This window comes from Manis pentadactyla, chromosome 9 (genome assembly GCF_030020395.1).
Source record: "Manis pentadactyla isolate mManPen7 chromosome 9, mManPen7.hap1, whole genome shotgun sequence".
Taxonomy (NCBI): domain Eukaryota; kingdom Metazoa; phylum Chordata; class Mammalia; order Pholidota; family Manidae; genus Manis; species Manis pentadactyla.
The window spans coordinates 56875328-56896215 of record NC_080027.1 but is presented as its reverse complement, the minus strand read 5'-3'; the positions used below and the strand labels follow the sequence as shown (position 1 = coordinate 56896215).

Genomic DNA, 20888 nt, shown 5'->3' with positions numbered 1-20888 from the left:
CTACCATGAAACACTGGGGAATGCTGTGGTCTTCTCAGGAAAAGAGTTAATATCAAAGAGACTCTTACTGAGAGAGCAGATGATGAAAGCACCCATGAAAGAGTAACTATCTTTATGAGTGAGAGCAATTTATTTTAAAAGCATAGACAGAGCTTTCTCACTTAAATAGTTACCAATAGTTTCATTAAATTACAGCATGAGGCCATTTAATGAAATCACTAAAGGAGAACAAAGGAAAAGTGAGGTGGGAAAGTAAGAGTAGATACTGAGTTTGTTCCTTTCTGGTTCTGGAAGATGTCGATTCTTAAATATCTGTGTCCAAAAAAATGTGTTCTCTTTTTAAAATTATCTTCCTTTATTCTATATATGCTTTAAAATATTTATTGAGCAGAGAAAAAAAATGAAGGGAGGTAAAAAGATGACACAGATGTTGATTTAACAGTTTTCTTCCAAGTTCTGGTGGACTTCGGACTTTATATGTCTGTTCAAAAAAAAAATATGCCCTGATTTTAAAAATATCTTCCATTATTTTGAATATTCTTTTATATATAGATACATGGCCTATTTTTTTTTAAAATATGCTTAGCAAATCATAAATTACAGTTAAAAAACCATGTTCTCTGATAATATCAATTGATTAGAAAGAATTATGAATAATGTTGACAGATCATTTCACAATAAATATGGCTATGAAATTATATAGCTTTTGAAATATGCAGATGCATAAAAATTTTATAGGCCTTTTCATTTTTCTGTAATATAAGTTGCTCTGTTTTCACAAATATATAGAAAATAGCATAGATGTTAATGATTTGAAATTATATAGGTTTCAATTTCTTATTTCCTTAAACAAACAAACAAATGTACATACATGGCTCAAACTTCGATTCTTCATCAGGTCCTGGTGGAGGAATTCCTTGTTGTAATTTTTTTTGTTCCATTTGCTGTACGACCTAGTGAATGGGAAAAGATCCTCTTAAAGGTAAGTATTATTTGATTTTCTCTGATATGTAAGAGCTTTGACAAATCACAACAAACTGAAAATTGTTTTCCAAAATGAAATATTCAAGCTCTGAAATTTAGATTAATATTCAACAAACCAGTTTTTAAAACACTTAAATGTAAAATGCTAGAGATAACAGTACATTGAATTATTACATTACAAAAACAGTCTTTTAGCAAAGCACCTAAAATCCTTTTTAATGCCACAATCATATTACAAAATACCACCTGATGATATTCCAGCTTTTGAGCCTCAAGTTGGTCATGCTGACGTTGTAACTCTTCTTTTTGTTTCTGAAGCTCCTCTGCCTTTTTCTTAAGTTCATTTTCTTGTAGGGAGATCAGATTTTCATACTCTTTCAGTTCTTCCTCTGTGAAGAACTGTTGCTGATCCAATGTCTGAAAGGAAAAAAAAAGAAGAAAGAATAAGCTGAGATATACAACAATTTAGCCTGATTCCACTTTACAATTCTATGACTAGCAAAGTAGAAAAGATTATCATTAGTATTATACCTTTTGAGTAAGAAAGAAGAGGAAATAAGGAAAATACATACCTATGTACTCATTTGGGCCAAGGGAAAATGGGAAGGAAAACCCAAGACCATGGAGATAGGTTAGCTACAGAACTAAGGAAAGAACAAGGTGGAAAAAACAGAGAATGTGGGAAAGAAATTGCATTCCTCCAATTGTACCTTTTGGTACAGATTTGATTTTGGAAACATGTCAATATTTTGCATGCTCAAAAAGAGAAAATATATACAATCCACAGAGATGGGAATACTCCCCTAATTGAATACAAACAGAAACAAATAAATAATACTTTTATCATAAGTGAATAAAATAATCCACAGGAGGGGAAGGAAAATAAAGAACTAACCCAAGAAAACTTTTGAGTATGGTATTTGGACTATATGCCCTCAGGTTAAAAACAATAACAAATCTAAACAAATATTAAAATCTTGTTTTGCAGAGGCACAGATTAATTAAGAGTTTCAATTCTGAAACTCTTTGTACATCCTAGGATTGAGCAAATAAGAGGAATAATTTTGTAGAAAATGGGAGCCAGGTTTCATATGAAATATGGGAAGAGGAAAAGACATAATGTTGTATTGGAATTGGAGGTGTTGGATTGAAATTTAAGGAGACAGCAGTGTGCACTCATGAGTTTTAATATATATTGATAGCTAAACATAAAAAATGCATGGAGGTGTGTATGTGTACCTATACACTTACTATAAATAAGTAACTTTGTTTTTTAATTCCCCAATTCTGCTATCTGACAAGGCCTAGAAGCAATGACACTCTGGAAGCAAGGAGCACATCTTGTGCCCAGATCCTGATCTGTAAGATCAATCTCCACCACAAAGACCCAGTGCCCTCAGAAAAATGACTGATTCTGGAGTTGGGACAGAGAAAGAACAAGATGAGCCTTGAATATCTTGTTATGCTAAAAAGTAAGGAAGTCCTCAAAGAAACTGATAGGGACATGGCAGGACACAAAAGCCAGTGTGAAGAAACTCCCACTAGCCAAATCTGAGATAATTTGAGCATTGAAATAAATCATGATAAAAGGATTTGAGCTTATTGAATAAAATAACGAGCCATGAGTCTATACTTAATATAAAGGGATAGAGAAGAAATGAGGGATAGCTTTTCCTTACAGTAGAAAGGCAACTAATAAATGTAGATGGAATGATGATTAGAAAATTACCATTTGTCAACAGTCATAGTAACAATGGATTCTGGCCAAAATCATCAATGGATGCTAAAATTAGCAGATAATGAATGTCAAAGTATATCAATGATACCTTTTTTAAAAAACAGAGCATTCTAACTTTTTATTGGTGGAAATGTAAATTGGTACAATTTTTTTGAAAAGCACTTTTAAAAAGTGTGTCAACAACCTTAAGAATACTCCCTTGGTCCTAGTAATGCTGCATTGAGACTCCATCCTATAAAAGAACCCTAAACACATAAAAAGCTTTATATTACAATGTGTTTATCTAGTACTATCTTTTTAAAATAACAATGAAAGAATGGAGATAACCTAAATGTCTAACCCTGAGAAAAGTTAAACACCCTTATACCTATTAAAATAATGCTTACAAATAGTACTTGGAAATACTTTTTTATATGACATTACGTGAATATTTTTTGAGTAAATTTTTTTAAATTCTTATTCCTAATTGAAGTATAGTTGACATACAATACTATATTAGTTTCAGGTGTACGACATAGCAACTCAACAATTACATACATTATGAAATGTTCACAATAAGTGTGGTTACCATTTGTCACCATACAAAGTTATAACAATATTATTAACTATGTTCCCTATGCTGTACTTTTCATTCCCATAACTTACTTGTTTTATAATTAGTGGATTTTAAAAAAGCTGACTTCTGATTCTGGTAGTATGGTGGGTTAAACAAGATACTTTTTAAATTACAAAAGATAAAATAGTAACTACAGGAATAGTCAAGGAATGGTCTTTGAGATATATGCAAGAATGGATTGGATTTTAGTGGTTTCCTTTTCGGGTGGGGAAGTAAGTACTTTCTATGTTTCAGAAGAGTGTACACAGATATGTAGGTAGCCCACAAAGCTATTTGGGTTAACACTGAAAGTTGCCCAGCTTCCCTCTTCCCTTCTTCCTTGGTTAAAGAATCCTAACTTTTGGCTAGTCACGTTGCCACATGGAAACTGGTAGACACCAGCTTAATCAAATATCAAAGTTAACATTGTAAGTTATAAGAATAATCAGAAGGATATGCTTCCTGATATGATGCACTTAGCATCACTTCAGTGGTATTCCTACTAAGAGCTGAAATCATAAGGGAACAGCAGACAAACTCAAACTGAGAGACATTCTACAAAATAACTGGTCTGTACTCTTTAGAAATATCAATGTCATGCAATACAAAGACCCAAGAACTGCTTCAGATGAAGGCAGACTAAAAGACATTACAACTAAATTCAATGCGTGATCTTGGATTTTCTTTTGCTATAAAGGACAATATTGGGGAAACTGACAAAAATTGCAAAGTCTAGAGATTAGAGAATTTTGTGTGTAACATTAATAATTTTTCTGTAATTATGTAAGATAAATCCTTATTTGTAAGAAATATAAACTCAGGTGTTTAAGGTTAAAGCAGAATCTTGTGCAACTTAATCTAAAAAATAATTACATTTATATATAAACACAGAGTTTAAAAATAGAGAAAGTTGAAGTAAATATAGCAAAATAGGAAATCTAGGTGAAGGGTATTCAGGAATTCCTTGACTATTCCTTCAACTTTTTTGTAAATTTGAGATCATGTCCAAATGAAAAAAAGTATATAATTATCTATAGACCTACTTCACCAAAAAGTACTAAATGGAATGTATGTTCAAATAATCTTAGCATTCTTGTTCTTCACCGAAGTCCAGAAATATTTCAAATGTTAAACAAAAACTTATGAGAAAAACAAGCTGGTTTCTTTCATCTCAAACTAAGATGATCAATATCACAATTTGTCCTAGTTTTGGCACTGAGAAGTTCCACATTCCAAGAAACTCAGTCCTGGGTAAACCAGAACAGTTGGTCACCCTATCTCAAACTATTTTCTGGACAATTAAAATCTAATTAAAATAGTAATCTTTTTATTTTATATTTTATATAGAAAAAGACCTTCTTTTTTCGTCACTCTATCTTGGTTGGTACCTCTCAACCAGCATTTTAAATATGTGTATGCATTCATTTACATGCAGTAACCTATAGTGCAAATTGGTATACCTTCCTGGAGCAATTTGACAAGATATATTTAGAAAATAAAAATGTTCCTAAACTCTAAGACTAGTTCTATTCCTACAAATTAGTCCCAGGGAAATCATCAAAGATGTCAAAAAATGTATGAACAAATGGATAGTCTTTATCATGTTATTTATTACAATAAAAATTTGGAATTAACTCCAAAATGTCAAAATCTGAAAGGTGATTATGTCACAATCACAGGACTGCCTAAGTAGTCATTTTTTTAAATCATGTTTTTGAGTAATGACATTGGAAAATATTTGTGAAATACTGTTTAATTTTTTAAAAAAACAATTTCAAAACAAAGTCATTTATATAGTATAAAGCTATTTAAAAATATAGAGAGATATGAATTTATGTGTATATATAAAGTAAAAAGGGACAGTACACTACTTATATACTGTGTGCTATATACACATGTACTAAATATATAAACTATTTCCAAATTGGCATAACATAATACATAATTTAAGTATCTACCTCTGGATGGCATTACCTATCATTAACTTCTAATCTATTCCTTAAGTATATCTATATTTCTCATTTTCAAGAATGAACATTATTTTACACTTAGAAAAAATACAATTTTAAAAAGACTTCTGATTATATAATGTGATTACAAATAAGAGATCAATTGCCATAAGCTTTCCAAGAAATCAAGTTCATTATTTTACAGTAATATTTTATAGGAAAAGCCAAGATGGTAACACTATACATGCAAACATAATGGGGAATAAAAGTTAAAAGTAAAATAGACTGGTGTAGAATTTCTTGAAGCATACATTCTATTTCAAGTAGTGTGTATTACCTCCCAGCTATCTGGCTCCAGGAATTCCTTTTTTTCTGTAGCTTTCAAAAACTCTTCTAGACTCACCAATCGATCTTTGTTAGTATCAACCTGGTTAAAGGAAAATATGTATGTAAAATAAAGTAATTCTTTCTCATATTACTTAGACACTAGAAACTGTCTTCTAATAGATGCTACTATAGAAACACAGAGCAACTAGGGCTAACCTAACATTCATGAAAATGGGGGGAGAAAAACAGAACTCTCAAAATTATACTAAAATTGGAAAATAGACATCTTTCTCTTCTATATAATTCAAATTTGAAAATACAGTGAGATATATATACCTGATACCCCCAGAATCACCAAGTTTGCACCTGCTGATCTGACTGGTTAGGCTAATACTGTCATCCTCCCTCACCACACCATGTATCATCTTTCTTGAAACCTTTTCCAGAAAGAGGGCTGTTTTAGCCAAGAGTAAAAGAGTTTAAGTTAAAACATTCTCAATATTTTTTCCTAAAGACAAACAACTAACTAAATCAAAACTAAAGTTGACAACCTTTCCAAATTCTCTTCAGTAGCAGTTACAGACTATAGCAAATTCAGTTACAAAAGTGAACTCTATAATGGCTAAGGAAATTCATTTGAAAGTTGGGATGCCAACAGTAAATAGAAATAATAATATATCTTCAAATATCAGGTGAAAATCACTGAAGCAAAACAGTGCACTTTAGTTAGCCTGCCTATAATGAATGTATCAGAATTTTCAACTTAATAATGTGAACAAGAAATAAACATTTGTTGTAATAAACCTTTAAGATACTGGGTTTTTTTGGATTTTCTTAGTAAAAAGTAACAGAGCCCTTTAAAATATCAAATATTGGGCTGTATTATTTTCTACTTGTACAAGAATGTTTTATATATATGCAGCAACATCCTAATCTTTTTAAGCATTTAAAGTAGTTGCAAAATGATATTTACACTAATGGAATCTATTAAATATTATGTATCAAAAATGCAAAATCCAATTAAAAACCTATTCTGTATATTTATTTTCCATTTTATGGTAAGATTTATTGCAAGATTGCAAGAACTTGAATAATCCATTGAAGTAACATATAATCTTAAACTTTTAAAACATACCTCATTCATTACATGTTCCCTCATTCTAAGCCTTTCTTCCTCCATTTCTACCATATCATCCTCTTCATTTTTGGGGTCATATACTTTCTCCAACTAAAAAGAAAATTTTTAAAAAACATAAAAGGAAGATAACAGAAGGAAAAAAGAGAGAGCAAAAACACTGAATACTTAATGAACTCATTTACCTCTTTAGTAAATAGAGCCTCTAATTCTTGTTCATCCAGGAAGCCATCATTGTTGACATCTAAAGTTTAAAAGTTACAAATGCAAAACTTAATTTTAAAGCCTTAGAAAATAAAGTATAACTATTTACAAATAGTTCACAAAAATAGTACTGACATCAAGCATCAATATGATACAGAAAAATGTTTCTTCTTTTTTATGGAGCCTCAGATAAGTCAAACTGATAACAATTTACTACTTATTTATAATTCATAATAATTTGAAAACCATACCTTAACCAATTTTTCCAGAAATATAAAGTAAAACAATATGCTATAAGAGCAAAAGTAAACTGTAATATTAAAGCAGAAAGCATGTTATGACTAGCCAAACTAGTCACAGAAATACCTTCAGTTTACAGAGAATCTTGCAATTAGTCATAATGACTCAACAATAAAAGCAGGTATAAAGACACTGCTACTGACCTAAAATATTTCATACTGCACATCATAAATAGAGACTATTATTTACCCTAGGGAAAAACTCAACACATTTACTATCAATAGGACTCAATAGCAGACTTTGGCAGAAATCAAATAATTTTTCAAACAGCAGATATAAATCTTAAAATTTGTATCAAATCTATTACCATGTAACTTGAAAAATGTCTTGGGGTCAAAGTCATTAGGATCCAATCCATCAGTCTCTTCCCATACCTCTTTTAGTTGATCTTTGCTTCCCTGTGAATAAATTTTTTAAAAATGCTCAAAACAAAATATAAAAAATCTTCATCTATAGGTCCAAAATAAAATATAAATTTGAGAAACTTCACAGAATTAAGACTCAAGATTTAAGTATTAATAAATTATTATAAAATCTACTATCTGGGACAAAGAAGTATCTTTATCTAATTATGGTTTCATAGAGTCATTATCCTTACTGGATGATTAACTTTGGGATGATTTTCATGCTTTTTCTTCATTTCTTCAAATTTAGATTCTTCTTCTTTTCTCTTTTCTTCATTCAATGTTTTTAAATATTCTCTCCTTTCATGTTCCTTCATCATTTCATATTTTTTAAATTCTTCATGTCGAGTCTTATCATAGTGTTCCAGATCACTTGTAGCCTATAATGTAATATTTAAAGTAGCCCTTCTTGAATATAATGTACTCTTGAACACAAGGTAGTAAAAGAGAGACAAAAAGTACTAGACTCTTCTTTCAGATTCTACCATTTTATTTTAGTCATTATTATTACCAGGGATGCAGGCATTCAGAGAAACTAAAAGTTCAAAGCTAGCTTCAACTTTAGGAAGTTCCACATAAGCAAGTAATTTATAAATTGATTTTTAAAAAAAGAAGGAACAGGGAGAACCAAGATGGTGTCATGAGTAGAGTAGCAGAAATCTCCTAAAACCACATATATTTTCGAAAATACAACAAATCCAACTATTCCTAAAAGAGAGACCAGAAGACACAGGCCAACAACCAGACTACAGCCACACCTGCGAGAACCCAGCGCCTCGTGAAGGGGGTAAGATACAAGCTGTGGCACGGCGGGACCTGAGCGCCCCTCACCCCAGCTCCCAGTGGGAGGAGAGGAGTCAGAGCGGGGAGGGAGAGGGAGCCCAGGACTTCTAAACACCCAGCCCTAGCCACCCGCACTGAGAACGCAGACACACAGTGTGTGAGGTGCTGGATACTAGGGAAACAGGACAGTAAGACCTGCGAGTGGGTTCCCACAGCTGCACACCCAGGACAAAGAAAAGTGAGTGCTTTTTGAAAGTTTTAAGGGGACAGGGACCCCACAGCTGGACAGAGGCACCCAGGACACTTAGCCCAGCAGCTGGGAATCCCAGGGAACTCCGGGTGCCCTAAACCCCTGGGCGGCAGTGCAGCTCGGAGGCCCCTCACGGTGATAAACAGCCTCCCGCCAGTTCCGCCTTTGACGCAGCTCCACCATATTGGAGAAGCAGCCTGAGGCAGGCCACGCCCACAGCAACCGTGGAGCATACTCCATAGTGGCCAGGCTAGAATTCGAAACCTGGTCTGAGCACAGCTGCCCAGCACAGGCCGCTAGGGGTCACTGTTCTCCCAGGAGAGGAGGGCCACAACTAGCAAGAAGGGACGTTCTCTTACCAACACACATGCCAACTCCCCACAAATACCTCTATCACCATGAAAAGGCAGAATCTGATACAGACCAAGATCACAGAGGCAAACCCTGAGAAGGAGATAGACCTAACCAATCTCCCTGAAAAAGAATTAAAAATAAAGCTCATAACCATGCTGATGGAGCTGCAGAGAAATATGCAAGAGCTAAGGGATGATGTCTGGAAGGAGATTACAGAAATGAAACAATCTTTGGAAGGATTTATAAGCTGAATGGATAAGATGCAAGAGGCCATTGATGGAACAGAAACCAGAGAACAGGAACGCATAGAAGTTGACGCAGAGAGAGAGAAAAGGATCTCCAGGAATGAAACAATATTAAGAGAACTGTGTGACCAATCTAAAAGGAACAATATCCGCATTATAGGGGTACCAGAAGAAGAAGAAGAGAGAAAAAGGGATAGAAAGTGTCTTTGAAGAAATAATTGCTGAAAACTTCCCCAAACTGGAGAAGGAAATAATTGATCAGACCACGGAAGTACACAGAACCCCCAACGGAAGGGACCCATGGAGGACAACACCAAGACACATAATAATTAAAATGGCAAAGATCAAGGACAAGGACAGAGTTTTAAAAGCAGCTAGAGAGAGGAAAAAAGTCACCTACAAAGGAAAACCCATCAGGCTATCATCAGACTTCTCAACAGAAACCTTATAGGCCAGAAGAGAATGGCATGATATATTTAATGCAATGTAACAGAAGGGCCTTGAATCAAGGATACTGTATCTAGCACAATTATGATTTAAATATGAAGGAGGGATTAATCAATTCCCAGACAAGCAAAAGTTGAGGGAATTTGCCTCCCAAAAACCACCTCTACAGGGTACTTTAGAGGGACTGCTCTAGATGGGAGCACTCCCAAGACTAAATAGATGTCACCAGAGAAAATAAAATCACAGCAAAGAAAGCAGACCAACCAAATACTAACCAAAGGCAAAAAATAAAACTACCAACAAAAAAAAAACTACCAACAAAAGCAGTTAAAGGAAACACAAAAGAGCACAGAATAAAACACCAACATATAAAGAATGGAGGAGGAGGAATAAGAAGGGGGAGAAATAATCACCAGACAGTGTTTAAAATAGCTCAATAAGCGAGTTCAGTTAGACAGTAAGATACTAAAGAAGATAACCTTGAACCTTTGGTAACCACGAATCTAAAGCCTGCAATGGCAATAAGTACATATCTTTCAATAATCACCCTAAATGTAAATGGACTGAATGCACCAATCAAAAGACACAGAGTAATAGAATGGATAAAAAAGCAAGACCCATCTCTATGCTGCTTACAAGAAACTCACCTCAAACCCAAAGACATGCACAGACTAAAAGCCAAGGGATGGAAAAAGATATTTCATGCAAACAACAGGGAGTAAAAAGCAGGTGTTGCAGTAGTATCAGACAAAATAGACCTCAAAACAAAGAAAGTAACAAAAGATAAAGAAGGACATTACATAATGATAAAGGGTTCAGTCCAACAAGAGGATATAATCATTATAGATATATATGCACCCAACACAGGAGCACCAACATATGTGAAACAAATACTAACAGAACTAAAGGAGGAAATAGAATGCAATGCATTCATTTTAGGAGACTTCAACATGCCACTCACTCCAAAGGATAGATCCACCAGACAGAAAATAAGTAAGGACACAGAGGCACTGAACAACACACTAGAACAGATGGACATAATAGACATCTATAGAACTCTACATCCAAAAGCCACTATTTATAATAGCCAAGAAATGGAAGCAACCTAAGTGTCCATCAGTAGATGAATGGATAAAGAAGATGTGGTTCATATACACAATGGAATATTATTCAGCCATAAGAAGAAAACAAATCTTACCATTTGCAACAACATGGATGGAGCTAGAGGGTATAAATAAGCCAGGCGGAGAAAGACAAACACCAAATGATTTCACTCATATGTGGAGTATAGGAACAAAGAAAGACTGAAGGAACAAAACGGCAGCAGAATCACAGAACCTAAGAATGGACTAACAGTTACCAAAGAGAAAGGGACTGGGGAGAATGGGAGGGAAGAGAGGGATAAGGGTGGGGAAAAAGAAAGGGGATATTACGATTAGCATGTATAATGTGGGGGGAGGCACGGGGAGGGCTGTGCAACACAGAGAAGACAAGTAGTGATTCTACAACATCTTACTACGCTGATGGACAGTACTGTAATGGGGTTTGTGGGGGGGACTTGGTGAAGGGGGGACCCTAGTAAACATAATGTCCTTCATGTAATTGTAGATTAATAAAAATAAAAATAAAAAAAGAAGGAACAGACTGTATCAAATCTGTACAACAGAGAAAACTACAGCATAGAAACTAGTGGTTTCAAACCACTTAACTAAATCTAATAATACCCAGTCTAGAACATATACTCTTTGGTAACTCTATACAGTAGAACATGAGAGATCTGCAAACTCTCATCTAAAATCCCTGAGGCCAGATGTGTTTCATATTTTTCTACATTTTAGAAAGGGATTAAGTCATACATGCCATATTGTGGAACATCCCTGTAGAGTCTGTAATCAACAGATGAGTACTTCCCAGCAAAATATATGAATACTGATATTAAGTAGGCTAAATAACAACTAGAATTAGCCTTACTATAATTCAAGCCAAGTTTAAGTTTTTACAATGTTTTGGAATTCAGAATTGTGGGTAAGGGTTTATAGACCTATACGACCATATTAACTGTACTAACTAGCAGTTAAGCTATTTCCCTTTAAAGATATTCTAAAGCACATATAGAAGTTATATTACCACTTCACTGAATTTACTTATCCAATTACAAAACTTCAAAGGCACAACAAGACAATATTTTTTGGAATTATGCTCACCGCTTTGATTAGCATATCTAAATCTGTAGATTCAAATTTGTCAGGATTCAGGTGGTTTAAGTGATCAAATTGTTTTAGAAGAGCATGGTGGTCTATGCCTATATCTGAAAGAAAATGAGAAAACTATAAATGATAACTTGCTAGAAGCTAGAAACATTAAATGTTACATAAGGACAAGCATTAATATTTATTCCTATAGAATTTTATAAGAAAGTTCAAAGTTTTAGATTAAGCATTCATATTTTTCTTTTAGAATATTGGACATATTGTTATTCTAGGCAAAGGTAATGCTCCTGAATGTAGAATACAATTTAATACATATATTTTAATGTAATTTTTAGAAAGACTAGTTGATTATCAGTATAGTAATAAAAACTTTATTATTGTAAAACTATCAAATTTCCTACTTTTAATTAAACTCTAATATAGGGCCTGAAAAAAGGTCTAAGCAGAATTTCTAAAAAGAATTGCTCTAAAATTTATATGAAGACATTTTTTGTATGCTGCTCCAATGAATCCTTAATGGAACAATAAAAACCTAATTCAGGTAAATTCATCTGAATCATAACTTATTTTTTTATTGAAGCATCATTGATATACAATCTTATATTGGTTTTAAATATACAACACAGCGGTTCAACAGTTACCCATATTATTAAACCCTCACCCCAGAATCATAACTTTTTTTAATAGAAATGTCAATTTTTTTTTTTATAAAGACTATTTTTTAAAACAAGCTACAGTTTATTGTAGCTGAATGGGTAAAGCAATTCTGGACTATTTCAGTTGTATTACAGAACTGAGCAAAATAGTTACCTGTGTTGATTGCTGGAAGGCAGCGCTCTTACTTAGGAAAAGGAATATACAAATATGGAATGATAGAATGATGGAAGGCAAGAAAGAAACCTGTGGAAATTGATGACCTGTAATATTTTCCACTAAAAAGAACCAGGAATTATCAGAGAAATGGCTGATTCTAGCACTGGAGCAGGTTAGGTACAGAATGTGTCTGGAACATTTTGTTATGCCAGGAAGTAAGAAACTGCTTTATTTAGTTCCACTAAGCTTTCACTGAATTCTCAGTATATGGCACTGTACTACGAGTTTTGCTTATGAAGAAAAGATGTGTTGTAAGGATATGATTAGACAGTGAAATAAATGAAAACACACTTAACCTCACTCAAAATAAGAGAAATACACATTAAACCTGCACTATTATACCATTAACAGAATGCAAAACTCCTAAAGTTTGAAGATACATACTATTAGAAAGACTGAGAAATTAACAGTTGGTGTGTGGAGAGGGCAATATCTATCAAAATTACAAATGCATGTATCTTTTACTTTAACAATTTCCCTGTGGGGAACTTATTTGGTTATATAAGAATAAAGAAATTTAGGAAGAACTGTATTGAGGCAGTGGTAATTGATAAGGTACAAAAATATTAGGGAGCTTTTTGCAATATTCTTTCTTACACTTTCTGGTTTTAACCATGTGAATGTATTGCTTACTTTTAAAATTACACCAAAAATAATTATGATTCTTTAATTTCTTCTTCAAATTATCAGAAATTTCAATTCATAAATTCTGAATTGATGAGAAAATATGAGCAAGTTTTTAAGAATATCAGACTGCTTTCTTTAGATAATGAAATTCAGCCTCAAAGGATTCACATGCCTCAACACCCAAAAAGCAAATAACCCATATTAAAAAACGGGCAGAGGATCTGAACAGACACTTCTCCAAAGAAGAAATTCAGATGGCCAACAGACACATGAAAAGATGTTCCACATCACTAATCATCAGGGAAATGCAAATAAAAACTACAATGAGATATAACCTCATACCGGTTAGGATGGCCAACATCCAAAAGACAAGAAACGAAGCTGGCAAGGATGTGGAGGAAAGGGAACCCTCCTACACTGTTGGTGGGAATGTAAATTGGTTCAACCACTGTGGAAAGCAAAGGAGGTTACTCAAAAAATTAAAAATAGAAACACCATTTGACTCAATCACTCCACTCCTAGGAATTTACCCAAGGAAATAAAATCCCTAATTTAAAAGATACATGCACCCTTATGTTTATTGCTGCACTATTTACTATTGCCAAGATATGGAAGCAACCTAAATGTCCATCAATAGATGAATGGATAAGGAAGATGTGGTACATATGCACAATGGAATATTATTCAGCCATAAGAAGAAAAGAAATCCTACCATTTGCAACAATATGGATGGAGCTAGAGGGTATTATGCTCAGTGAAATAAGTCAGGCAGAGAAAGACAAATACCAAATGATTTCACTCATTGTGGAGTATAAAAAACAAAGTGAAACAGAAGGGAAAAAAGCAGTAACTCATAAACACCGAGAAGGGATTAATGGTTACCAAAGGGGAAGGGTTGGGGAGGGTGGCTGGGGAGGAAGAAGGGGACTAATGAGCACTGTAATTCACAATCACAATATAGGTAGGTCACTGGGACACTAACAGCACAGATAATACAATTAATGACACTATAACATATTACTACATTGATAGACAGTGACCACAGTGGAGGGGGTGAGGGCTTGATAATATGGGTGAATGTTGAACCTCTGTTTCATGCATGTAAAACCATCATAAGATTGTATATCAATGATACTCTAATAAAAAAAAAAAGAAAAAATTCAGCGTCTATCTTGGAATAAAGAAAATACTGAGGAGATGGATGTTGTCTAAGGCGAAAGAAATCTCAAATCTCTTTAGGCCTGGCTTCAGGAGTTACCTTGCATGTCTGACCATCTGAAACAATATGGTAAGGGTTCAGTTTACCTCTCATAGATATCCTTAATTTCAGGATAATGAATATTTACTTATATTCTAAATCCATTCACTAGCAGGGAGTTTAATGCTCTACACAAGCATTTCTCCAATATGATCCATTGACCAGAGGTACGTGTTTTTTTTTGTTTTTTGTTTTTTGTTTTAGTATCCCTAATATACAATTACATGACCAACATCATGGTTACTAGATTCCCCCCATTATCGAGTCCTCACCACATACCCCATTACAGTCACCATCCATCAGCATAGTAAGCTGCTATAGAATCACTACTTGTCTTCTCTGTGCTATACTGCCTTCCCCGCAGAGGTACATGTTTAAAATGTAGATTACTCATGCCCAGAATCAGAATATCTGGAGGTGAGATCCAGTAATCGGCATTTTTAACCAGTTCCAGGGGGTTTCATGCAATTTGAAGCATAAGAACTACTATTCTACCATGAGTAAATATTAGGATGTTTGTTAACAACAATGAACCACCCAGATAACCAACTTATGGGGACGTATTCCAACAACACAGGAGCCAGCTTGGAGGATCCCCCAAATCTAGCCACTTGACTTCGATTCATAATTAAAAAGGCCATTCCAAGACACTAAAGGAATTCAGCTATGTTGTCACCTAGTGTGCTTTTATGGTTTTATTTTCTACACTCAAGTCTTTTATTTTTATTTATACTGACATATATGAGATATAGACCTAACTGTACCTTTTTCCAAATGGTTACCCAATTGTACCAATGCTATTTTTTTTTAAGAATTATCTTTATCCCACTAATAATGAGACACTGCCTTTAATTCAAACTAAATTCTATATGTATTTGATTTTACTTCTGGAATTTCTACTCTGTTCCATTTGTCTTTCTACTTATATGCCAAAAATCATAGAATTCTAATGACTGAGGCTTAGTGATATATGTTAATATCTAATATATCAAGTCCTTTATTGTATCTCTTTTTCAGAGGTATGTAGCTTTCTTGTTTGTTTCCTTTTTTATATGAACTTTAAAATTAACTTGGCTAGTAACAGAAAAAGAAAGTACCTATTTTTATTTGGAACATTAATCTACGGAGAATCAACATGTTTATAATGTTCTTTGTATCAAAAAGATGTTATGTCTTCCCATTTTTTTCAAGTCTACTTTTGTGTCCTTCAGGAGTATTTTAAAGTTTCTGTCTGTAAGTCTTGCACATTACTTAATAGATTTACTCTGGGTATTTTATCTTTGTTGATATTGTAAATGGAGTCTTCTCTTACACTGTATCCTCCAACTGACTGTTATTTATACATATAAAACATTGATTTCTGTATATTAAGTGTAACTTGCTGAACTATCCTGTTGTTTTTATTGTTTTTTAGTCAATTAATTTAGGTTTTCTATGTATATAATCATATCTTCAAATAGAGATGGTTTCATCACTTTTCAATTACTTTACTTCCAATTTTTTTTCATTTGTATAATTGGGCTAGTATCTCCAATATAATCTTAATTAGTAGTGCTGATAGTAGGCATCATCTTATTCCTCATTTTAGTTAGAATACATATTTCTGTTTCTCCAACAAGTATAATGTAACTGAGTTAGACATATCTGATCATTATTAGAAGAATCTACTACGATTTTATTACTTTTTTAAAATAAAGAAGGGGTGTTAAATTTTGTCAAATGCCTTTTCTACATATATGGAGATCATAGGAACTATGAAATTACTTTAAGATATCTTATATTCAAAAATTCTACTTCATAGCTATTTAATCTTCTCATAATCTAAAATTAAAAGAATATGGGATAGATGAATGGATAAAGAAAAGGTGGTACACATACACAATGGAATATTATTCAGCCATAAAAATGAAAGAAATCTTGCCATTTGTGACAACATGGATGGACCTAGTATTTCACTAGGTAAAATAAGCCAAGCAGAGAAAGAAAAATACTGTATGATTTCACTTATATGTGAAATCTAATAAAACAAATGAGCAAATAGACTCACTGACACTAAGAAGTGACTGGTGATTCCAGGGAAGGGTTAGGGTGGGTGAGTGAAATAGGCTAAGGGGATAAAGAGGCAAAAACCTCAACCATAATATAGTCACGGGGATGAAAGTACAGTTTAGAGAATATAGTAAATAATACTGTAGTATCTTTCCATGTTGACAGATAGTAACCATACTAGTTGGGGTGAGCATTTAGTAATATAGATAACTATTATATACTTGAGACCAATATAATATTGTATTGGACTATACTTCAATAAAAAAATACCAATGTTGTACATTGCAAAAAAAAAAAAAAAATATGGCAGTGATGAATGAGCGGAGCACTAAGGATTTTTCAGCAGTGAAACTACTCTATATGATACTATAACAGTAAATTCATGTCATAAATTTGTCCAAACTCATATAATGTACAACAGCTAAAATCAACTCTAATGTAAATCATGGATTTGAGGTGATTATGTTGTGTTAGTGCAGGTTCATCAATTTTAACAAACATACCACTCTGGTGGGAGATGTTACTAATGCGGAGGTTATGTATGTTTGGGGGCAGCTGGTATGTGGGAAATCTCCTTACCTTCTCCTCAATTTCACTGTGAACTCTGTATTGCTCTAAAAAAAGTTTTAATTTAAAAAAGACAAGTTCCTTCTATTTTAACAGATAGCTGTACAAGTGGGGGTGAGGATTTAATAATATGGGTAACTATTGAACCTCTGTGTTGTATACTTGAAACTAAAGTAAGACTGTATATTAATAAAAAAATACAAGCTTCAGACTTATTCCAATTTATCATTGTCCTATGACTTTTTTTTGTCACACTGGCATTTTTTCTATTTATTTCTATTCGCTTGAGGATTTATAGTATTAGATTTGCTAATCTTAAGTCAATCTTGCATTTCTGAAATAAATCTACTTGCTATTATATAGTATTCTTTTGATGTACAATAACTGTAGTTTTGGCATCAATACATAGTAAGAATGTGGAAGGTTTCCTTCTTCTTCCATGCTCTGGAATAGCTTAAATGGCATTGACAATCTGCTTGCTGATGGTCTGACTGAATTCCCTTTGATTCTGCCTGGGCTGAGCATTTCTTGCTGAGCTAGATCTCTGATAATTTTTCTACTTCAACTATGGAAATGTTCTAATTAGATTTCCTCTCTCTGCTTTCTTTTGGTTTGCTTTAATGTTATTTTTCCTCTTTTAAATCAGTGGCTTAATTCATTACTTTTCATTCTCCCTTTTTATTGATATAATTATTTAAGGCTAATCATTTTGATATTTGAATGGTATAAAGTATCACTTAGTCAAAAAATTAGATGTTAAATATTTAGAAGCCAAATCAATGTTAACATTAAATTTTGACTAGAAGAACATGGAATGTGCTAATGTCAACTGACCTCAACAACCAAATACTGAAATTTTCCTACCTTTTCTTCAGCACTTACCTTGAAGGGAATCCAATTTAGCTTTAATTAGCATTCTTAACCTTGCCACTTCTTGCCTTTTTAGCTCATCAAGTTTGGTCCTCACATGGTGACTCACTAAATCCAGCTCTTTGCTTAGCCTCCCACTCTGTCAACAATATTAATAGATTAGTTTTCTCTATTGCACTGCATTTTTAGACCACACACTATATTACAATTAGGGTAATGATAAAGTAGTGATAAATACTTTTGATGAATTTAGATAAATTTGTAGTACAAAAAGCATTCCTTTCAGAAAATATCCAGTTTGGAAGTATAAAATCAAGTTATCTAAAAAACATGTAATTTAGAAAAGCATAATGAAAGCCCAAAGAAAGTCAAAGAGTAAGTTGAATTGTAAAATGGTATGACCACTTTGGAAAACAGTTCAGCAGTTCCCCAAAAAGTTAAACAGAATTACCATATGACCCATCAATTCTATTACTAGGTATCTACCTAAAGGAATGAAACATATGTTCACATAAAAAGGTGTACCTAATGTTCATAGCAGCATTATTCATACTAGCCAATAAAGTAGAAATAACCCAAATGTCCATCAGCTGATGAACTGTTAAACAAAATAGGGGATATCCATACAATGGGATATTATTCAGCCATAAAAAGGAATGAATGTATTGATTCATGCTACAAGATGAACCTTGAAAACACTATGCTAAGTCAAAGAAGTCAGACACAAAAGGCCACATGTTGTATGATTCCATTTATATGAAATGTCCAGAATAGGCAAATCCATTGAGATGGAAAGTAGATTAATGGTTGCCAGGGGCTGAGGAAAGAGGGGGAATTAGAAAGTGATTGCTTAATGGACATAAAGTCACTTTTTGGGGGAAATAAAATTGTTCTAAAATTAGATAGTAATGATGATTACATGATGCTGAGGATACACTAAAACCACTAAATTGTATGCTTTAAAGGGATAAATTTTATGGTGTATGAATAATATTTCAATAGTTTTTTTTTAAGTAACGTGGCCTCCTTAAGAATGAGTCATTCCACATACAAATAATTTTTGAAAATTAATCTTGTTTAATTGTCTCTTTTGATTATTTACTTTTTTCATAGATGAGTCATTAATATATGTTCCAAATTTTAAGAAAAAAAATAGCTAGTGGTTTACTTTCTCTTGGTTATAAATGCATTTGCAATCACAAACTGCAGGTCTGACTAGGAATCAGGCAAACAAACCTTTTAGGACTAAGTCAATGGGGCCTGGTGAGGAAGGAAAGGAAAAGAAACCTCACAAGGGAGACCAAGAAAGTATGTTCCAAGAGTGAGAAGAACCAGGAGAACAAGCTATTATACATGCAAAAAGAACAGTATAGTTCCAGGAGAGAATGCTCATTATTATTAGATAAAATAGTGGTTCTCAAAACAGTGGGATATACCAGCATCACCTGGGAACTTCAGAAATTTAAGCTCTAGACTTAGTGAATCAGAAATTCATCTGGAGTGGGGCCCAGAAATCTGAGTTTTAACAAGCTCTGAAATCCAAGAACCACTGAGATAAAATAAAGGAGTCCAGTAAGAGGAGGAATAAAAAATGTTCACTGGATTTGGCAACTAAGAAGTCACTGACCCCTTCATGAAAGTACATTCAGTGAAGTGGTGTGGGCAAAGCTATAACAGTTCCCAGGAGCAATGTTTGGGAAGAGAAGAAATGTAGTATGATTCCCCTTTCAAAATGCTTGGCTGAAAAGGAAAGGACAAATGCTATTTTCTTCCCCCAGTTTTTCCTGAGACAAGTCTTTGCTGAGCATTTGTAATGATTCTGTTATCTTGGGTTTTACTGCCTAATTTTACTCCTATCTTTTTGTTGAATAACAGTTAACTTACTTCATTTTGTCCCACTCCCCCTGCTTCCCACCAATAGCGGATAGGAATTGACTGTGAAAGGAAGACAGTTACCAAGTATTCACTACCAACCCAGGAAGTTTATTGTCTTTTTTTCCCTGATTATCTCTATACAGTACCTCCCATTATCCACATTTTCTGTTACCCCCAGATAATGCTCTTAATCCTAATTTAAGTAGTTAAGAGACATTGACATCATTAAATATCATTCACATTAATATTCAATTAAATATCATTCACCTCAATATATCTTTAGTTCAAATCAAATATCATTAGTTCCTCAAGTCAAATTAATTATCCAAAGGAGCATTACTTTCAAGACAATTCCAGGAATTACTGGCATGATGGTGTTACCTTTCCCCAGAACAGTTCAAAACCTCCAAGAGGAGAGCTTGGAGCTACATACAGGCTCTGATAGTTGCCTCAATCTGATGCAAGCCATTTTTCAAAAGGCCCACACCAAGGACAGAGACTGAAATAAGAATGTCTGACCCAGAAAGATTCCTTCCAAGTTCTCTAATTCTGATTCTAGACACAGGTGAAATAATTTTTTAGAAAATTAAAAAACAAATAAAAACAACATAAGCAAACCACACTATCGCAAGAAGTGTAACAGAAAGTTTAAAATTAAATCATTGGAAAGTTTTCTTATTGTTGCTTCTAAGATATACCAACTAAGCTGATTCATTGCCCTTCAAGGATGTGATTTTAAAAGAATATCTTGTGTTAGATCTTTCCAACTCCCTGTCTTTATTTGAGTACTCAGGAGATGTCTAGGGCTAGGATTGTGTCCAATAGGGTTCTTAACCTCCCCCAT

General features: G+C 33.5%; 1 protein-coding gene across 5 annotated transcripts in view; it reads right to left on the bottom strand.

Annotated features, from left to right (window-relative positions):
- Positions 1–365: 365 nt before the first annotated feature.
- Positions 366–20888, bottom strand: part of NUCB2 (nucleobindin 2) — a 33416-nt gene continuing 12893 nt past the window's right edge. For 4 of the 5 annotated variants that reach the window (XM_036888149.2, XM_036888150.2, XM_036888148.2 and 1 more), the window contains 10 exons: positions 18182–18308; positions 11920–12023; positions 7831–8016; positions 7540–7630; positions 6914–6972; positions 6729–6821; positions 5604–5693; positions 1231–1401; positions 872–953; positions 366–481 (listed from right to left, as the gene is read on the bottom strand). In XM_036888149.2, the coding sequence (XP_036744044.1) occupies positions 474–481; positions 872–953; positions 1231–1401; positions 5604–5693; positions 6729–6821; positions 6914–6972; positions 7540–7630; positions 7831–8016; positions 11920–12023; positions 18182–18308 (1011 nt within the window). In that variant the 3' untranslated portion in view covers positions 366–473. The remainder of the gene's footprint in view (positions 482–871; positions 954–1230; positions 1402–5603; positions 5694–6728; positions 6822–6913; positions 6973–7539; positions 7631–7830; positions 8017–11919; positions 12024–18181; positions 18309–20888) is intronic. The other variant, XM_036888152.2, reaches the window with a different exon arrangement.